Source organism: Cornus florida, unplaced genomic scaffold (genome assembly GCF_030987335.1).
Source record: "Cornus florida cultivar Cherokee Brave unplaced genomic scaffold, ASM3098733v1 CherokeeBrave_3.0.0_Hap2_Chr01, whole genome shotgun sequence".
Classification (NCBI taxonomy): Eukaryota; Viridiplantae; Streptophyta; class Magnoliopsida; order Cornales; family Cornaceae; genus Cornus; species Cornus florida.
Window position 1 is genome coordinate 101891105 of NW_026775571.1, and position 7192 is coordinate 101898296.

The 7192-nt window shown below is 33.6% G+C and overlaps 1 protein-coding gene across 2 annotated transcripts; it reads right to left on the minus strand.

Moving 5' to 3' along the window:
• Positions 1-110: 110 nt before the first annotated feature.
• Positions 111-6733, minus strand: LOC132309798 (uncharacterized). Of its 2 annotated transcripts, XM_059808074.1 has the most exons (5): positions 6601-6733; positions 2686-2858; positions 1316-1886; positions 660-811; positions 111-515 (listed from the first exon to the last, which is right to left on the minus strand). In XM_059808074.1, the coding sequence occupies exons 2-5, from the start codon at positions 2773-2775 to the stop codon at positions 327-329; spliced, it is 1002 nt and encodes a 333-aa protein (XP_059664057.1). In that variant the 5' UTR covers positions 2776-2858; positions 6601-6733; the 3' UTR covers positions 111-326. The 2 variants fall into 2 exon arrangements, with proteins under 2 accessions (XP_059664057.1, XP_059664062.1); XM_059808079.1 differs by lacking the exon at positions 6601-6733 and having other exon boundaries at positions 1316-1876; positions 2686-2748.
• Between the last annotated feature and the right edge of the window lie 459 nt (positions 6734-7192).

Sequence of the window (7192 nt, forward strand, 5' to 3'; positions counted from 1 at the left end):
ATTTGTTAATTATGGGTTCCCAAATTTCAATAACAAATCATACATTTTGGTATGCTCAACAAAAACAAGAACATATTGTTAATAGGGCTTCAGAGAAACTATCATGCTCAACAAAAACAAGAACATATTATTGATAGGGCTTCAGAGAAACTATGTGTTTTGCATCAATTCATGCTAAATTTATTATTATATTTTCCTGCTAATGCAAAAATTCTTGCCAGCCTTTCCCTCTACCTCATTGTGTCTTTTCACATTTAAGGAGTGCCTTATAACTTCAGACTCTCTGACAAACCTTGAACAAGAGACTCGCTAAAAAGTTAATTTATCTAGATGATCTCCCACTCCGATTCACAAAAATCATTATCCGACGACTCCAACTTTACAATGAGTGTGGATGGTGCAAAACTTTCTTTACTGTTTCGACTTTGACCTGCATAACGAGATGCTTGTTGATCGCGATCCTGCTGCTTTCTTGCTAACTTCAATTTTGAAGTAACAGCCTGCCGAAAATTTTTCTGAAAGTAAAAGGATAAAGATATATTAGTTTAATTCCATGCAGGTGAAAGTCGTAGTTTAAACAACATTGTTTATGCAACTTCAGACTTTCTTAAGGGACCAAAGCAACCAGAATATGAAGATGAAGGAAGACAGAGGCGCACCTTGTGAGACTGAGGAATTGCTGCTTTGGGAGGAATTGAACACATTTCACTTCTATCCACGAAAATGCAACTATCTTCAAGCTTCAGTCCATTATATGGTGAAAATGTTTCTATGCCTGGTTTAATAACATGATCATCTTCCTCTTCTGTATCTGTATAATCCGATTTTTCCATAACATAATACCGAAGGAGGAGATAATTTATTGGGATTTTTATTTTACTTTTTAAGGAAGAAACCAGAGAGCTAACAAGTCTTTAGCTTCTGGAACATTTGAACTAACATATTTAACAACAGAATACTTATTCATCACCTGGAATATAGAAGTATAGGAACAAGGAAATGGATTATTTTCGAACAAAAAGCAGACCTAGAAAAATGAGCAACCAGATTTTCCTATCTGTTTGCTAAAGAGAATGAATTACAATTTGGTAGTAATATTAAAGCTAGATACATATACTATATATACATCAAACAGCTCAATCCCAGTCCCAGAGTACTTTTATCACAGATTTATACCAGAAATGTAGGCTCCGTTTGGTTAGACAGAAAATTTTATAGAAAGTGAAAGTGAAATAAAGTGAAGTGAAAGAAAGATATAGAGAAAAATAGACAAGAAATAAAAATAAAAAAACAAATAAGTTAATGGAATACCTACCCCTCGATACAGCTGACAAGAAATCACTAGGAGAAGTCAGTCCACTCTCTGGAACTTCACATTCAATGGAACCGACCAAAAGAGCAGAACTGGCCAATGTAAGGGCAGTCGTAATATTAGTTGTGGCATTCACAATGTTACGACTTCTTCCTTCTTCAAGGGAAGAGTTGCACCCTTCAAATGAACTTGGAGTTAACAATTTGATCTGACCATCCCATTTTTCTTCTTGATTGGATTGGTGGACTTCATGACACAATAACACGATGCTTGAATCCTTCTCTGCATGAGCAACTAATTCTGGAATCTCATAGGAACATATCTCTTCAACAGAATTTCCCTTCCCAATCTCAGTATTTTGCTCCAAAGATGAATCAACATGCATCCATGAATGGGGCAAAGAATTTACATTCCAAAGCCCCTTTTTAGAATCTTTTTCAACAAATTCCTCTGAGCTTTCATGGGCTGCAAGTTCGGTAATTTTATTTTCTTCTAGAGACAGATCAGAAACTGCTCCTTTCATGGAATCTACTAAAATTGGAGGGAACATATCATGCAAAAAATCTGAACATAACTGTTTAACATCAGCACCCAGAGTCAGAAACTGGTTTTCAAGTTTCAACATAGTTAACTTTTTCCTGTGCGTCTGGAAAAAAATATATATATATATATATATATATAAACTATTTCCTGTGCAGTTAGGCGATTAATGTTATAAGACTTCTTAGCAGTTTCAGGAGCAATTATTTATGAATGTAGCTAAGTAGTAGTAAGGCAACTATTCAAAAGATGGAGGCAGAATAAGCAACACAATGCTCATTTAAAAAGAGCATGGTTTAACAAAAAGCTCAGCATGATCAGATTTGCCACAGGCACTTAAATAAATTTGAAGGTCAATCAGATTACAATAACATGACCAACTGATCCATCATCCACAGGCACCTAGACAAGACTTGCAATTACTTGATTATGAAAATAAATAATCATAAAATTTGGGGCTTGAACTCTGTTGTTTTATCATTTTAGGAAAATGAAATATTATACAATAAAAAAAATTTAAAAAAGCAGAAATTTGAGTAGTTGGATAAATTTCGGAGAAAGATTTTATGATGAGTTCTGAACGAATTTGAGGACCATGGGAAAGTGGGGTAGGCCACATGCAAAAGTTTACAAATTAAAACCCAAGTATCAGATTATCAGAGTCAAAATTCAAAACGCCCACAATAACATGATAAACGGATCATTTACCATTTCAGAAGAGGAGGAGGGGGGTTGGAAGGGAATAATAGAATCAGTAGAATACCAAACAAACATTTAGAATAACGACATCACAGGAGTCTAAAGCAGAAAATAGGTACACATAGAAGCACTACCTCAGATACCATATCATCCACCTCCATGAAAAGATTTTCAATCTTTTGGAATATCCCAGCCCATGTTATACCATTACCATTAAAATCCATACTGAAAACGAACAACAACACTCCCAGGGAATAAAAGAACAAATATTTATTTGTTCACTTCCAACTCAAAGAGTGATAGACACCTGCAGCCATGCAATTCTCTCAATTAGGTATAAAATGAACAGGTGAGATGTAAGTTCCTAGAGCAGTATCACCTGTCTAAATATATATATATATATATATATAACATGAATGAAACAGCTAAATTCCTTCAAAGCAAGTGCAGCGTCAACAAGGTAAATGCTCAAGAATCGCCTCAAGGTACAAATAATTAAACAAACTCAATAGTTTACATGACTATGGTCTACCCAAAAGAAAAGGAGAAAGGAAAAAAATGCTCCTATAAATATACATGTGTGTGTGTGTGTGTGTGTGTGTGTGTATTTATTTATGGATGCCCAAGGACAACCATTGTTGTTGTACAGAAGGCCACCCTTGACCATTAAATGTCAGAGCATAGAGTAGAATTCACTCCATCAAGTATGAAGACTCCCGCGCGCGCGATGGGGGGGGGGGGGGGGGGGAATGAGTGGTACCCTTGATACCACCCATCGAGGCATAGCTAACTGCAACAGGTGTTTTTTTGCTTTCAATGCCTGAAGAGTAGAGCTAGTATTGTAATGGAAGAGACTCAAGGTGAAACAAAAAGAATGTCAAAAAAATGGTAGAAATGACAGGACAGAATAAAGTAGGCAGAACATTGAGATAACAGACTCTAGGGCATAACATGTCGGCTGAAAATTTGCTAGTTGTCACTAAATTCAATTTAATAGTGCACCTCCTGAACGAAGTCAAATGCAACACAGAAACGCTCATAATTAAATCCAATATTGATGATCCTTTAAACATCTTAGCCGTGTAAAATCTACAAAAATTCCCTCAATAATCACTATCTATCGCATTGATCATGATGTAAGACAGCTGTAGGAGACTCAGAATAAAACTTCCTATGCATGACTTTGCAGTGGGTTTTTGTTTCAGGAAGCTTGTTAGTTTAAAAGTTTTATATGTTGGAGAGATCAGTAAGCTTTGTGGATGAGAGCGGTTGTGATTTTGGCTTGGTTTAAAATGCAACAGGTTGCAGTTCTAGGCAGCAACCAAGTATGGTGTTAGTGTGTTTAAATAGACAGCAAAAACTAAGGGAAAGGCCTAGGATTTATTAGAGCTTCTTAGTAAGGAATAGTTTTGAGAATGACATAGGGATTTAGAGCTTGGTAGGGTCAAGTATTGAGAATATCATATAGCTGTTCTGTGGCAACATATAGTAACCTGAGAACAGCAATTCTTAAAACTCCTACGGAAAGATTTAGTAACACGTCATACAAAGCTTCAAAGTTACTTTCAAATCTCAAATTAACTCTGTTGAATATAAAGATTGAGCAAGTACATATAGACATTGGGCTTCTGACACACTTATTAGGAAAAAGACTCAAATATATGGAAACTTAGAAACTTTTAACTACTGCAGACCAGGCTAGATCAACTAATCCAAACACAAGACTCTCCATGGAAATGATTTTTTTTTTTTTTTACTCAAATGTGCTGTTTGCAACTATGCATATACTTTAATTAAATAAACTTATGAAGCCTAACTTGATGCTAATGTTTGAGGTAAAACCAACCAAACTTAGTTCCATGTTAGGAATTTCATTAAAAAGAAAATGGGGGGAAAACTGAATAATTTAGTTGTTACGGATATAACTATTTTATGAATTGCAGGGGATTAAAATAAGTCTGACCTATATAGACTCTGTTTCTCTCAAGATTGTATGATTCCGCCATTTTTTTTTTACTTCTAAGCAATTTTGTGAGCAAATATAGCTATGAAATGATGCTCCAAGGAGATCCATTATGTAAGATAAACACAGCCAATCATCATAAGACAAGAATGCAATTTGATTGAGGTATAACTAAATTTTCAAGACTTGACCGTCAAAGTGTGACTCAATGGAATTGTAGTGGACTCAGCAGCCAGAAAGTCTCACTGATATCTGGGTGCTAATTGTTTTTGCCACAAACTCGGCAATTACAGCTCTGCAATGGTCAGAAGAGCCTGGAATCATAGAACTACAAACTTTTCATTCTTTTCTGATTTTTTTCCCGGTTAACTTCTACACACTCCAAAAAGTCTAGAGGCTAGATCTACCCCACAAAACTTGAGATTCATCTAAAACTTAACAAAGCCATCAAATACTTCAAATAATCAGTTTGTTTCTCATTTTTGGTTTTTCACTTAGATATAAATGCTAAACACAAAAGAAGTGTAAAACGTAAGACTTATAAATTCTAAGTCTTGTTCTTGGGATTTTCTCAATAACTTCCAAACTCATATTTTCTCAATTATATTGAATTTTCTTCAAAGAAGTAAGTTTCTACCATTCAGACAATCATGTTGAATGATTTTGTGTGTGTGTGTGTGTGCGCGCGAGCGTTATAGGTTATAAATGTTGCAGTTTTCAATAAAATTTAAATTTTGGATTTTTATTAAAATTTTTATTGATTTTTTTCTTTTTTTCAATTTAATTTAATTTTTCTAGTTTATTTAATTTTTCTTTGTATAATTAATTCTTCTTTTTCTTTTGATATTTGTATAAATAGTTATAAACAACTAGTATAATGATGGATTTTACACTACATAGTATAGTATTGATAATTTTATATACAATTGTGTGAAGTTTGTACCTATAATTTATTACTGATTACGTATATTAGATGATAGTAACTTATGTGTATAATTACTAATAATCATGATTTACTGATTTACTTGAATGAATAGTTCTTTTATTTTTACTGATTTACTTTAGAATCCATATTTATTGTCATTTCAACAAATCCACTAAGAAGCATTAAGGCACATATTTTTATTGGATTCTTGATTTACAAAATTGCATATAGGCATCTTTTTGGACAAGGTGCAAAAAAATTTATAAGCACAAAGACCACAGCCACATTTTGGAACCTTCTTACAGCTCAAGTACTCAACCTGTAAACCTAATGTGAATACCACTGAGGATTAGGGTTATCCTAGTGCACGAGGCTTCCACCATTGTGGGGTCTAGGGAGGATCAGATGTATGCAGCATTAAGCCTTATCTGAACCCGTGACCTCCAGGTCACAATTGAGCAATCTTACCATTGCGCCAAGGCCCACCCTCAATGTGAATACCATCAAGGTTTTAGCTAAAATGGTATCACATCATCTTCACACACAATTGTGTGTGTCTGAGTTGGGTATGTGCGCTAAACTATCCAAAAAGGGAAAGGAAAACCAAACAAAAACCCAACTTTTTAAAGGAATAGAAGCAAGAGCAGTTGAATTACAAGTATCCTTCAATCCTAACTTCAAATGCCAATAGTAGAACAATTTGAAATCGCCTAATCATAGCATCTTCTAGATCAGAAAACAATACTGTATTTTTGAAAGAAAAAAAAATTAAAAAATAAAAATCCAAACACTAATTAGCTTCATAATTCACAACCTGAAACAATCATGCACTGGAGTACTCCGCCAACATTCTAATAAAATCTAACAAAGATCTTTCTAACAAATGTCTAGGGTATTACTATAAATTAATCAATTAAAAGGGTAAGAAACTAAAATAATAGTTAGCACATCATAGAGATATATTTCAATGCATAAACAGAACTAAACAACCATTGCGAAGATGTTTTCCACAAAAACAATAAATGTTCATGAAAAATCAATACTTACAAATCACCCAAAATTCATCTCAACATCATGTGAAAATACTTCAGATTCACACTGATTAATGAAATTGAAAGAAAAAATAGTAAATCTTCTCCAAATCAAAGTTACAGAACTTACAATTTCGGAAATTGGAGAGACGCCGAAAACGTGAATATCTAGGGGACCATGGACATGGTCATTCACTGAAGCTCTAACCTCATGAATACAGTGTTCGAAGTATAATCTGAAAACAACTTGTACGTCAGGGGTGTATATATTTATATTTTATAATTTTTATATATACCTAGTACGTACTTGGGGTCTTTATATTTTATATATATAATTTCTGTATTATTAAATTAGAATTATTAATTGCAGTATTAGTATCCTTCTTAAACTATATCACAAAATCTGCAGACCTACCAAATTGATCCTCTCTATCGAACTCTTTTAGTTCAATCTCTTTGCTATTAGAATTCTTATATATATAATACAAGTGTACATGCATAGCAAGATACTCATATAGTAAAAAATATTGAAATTCAATAGTAAAAAATATTGAAATTCGTTAAAACATACTCATATAGCACGGTGTTTAAAAAAGAGTTTTGTAACTTTTGTTATGCACAGGGGCGGAGTCGGAATTTCGGGCATAATGTAAAAAAAATTTAAATTAAAATTTAAAAAATCCAACTAACATTGATAAGTATGAATTGTTCAATGGGAGACA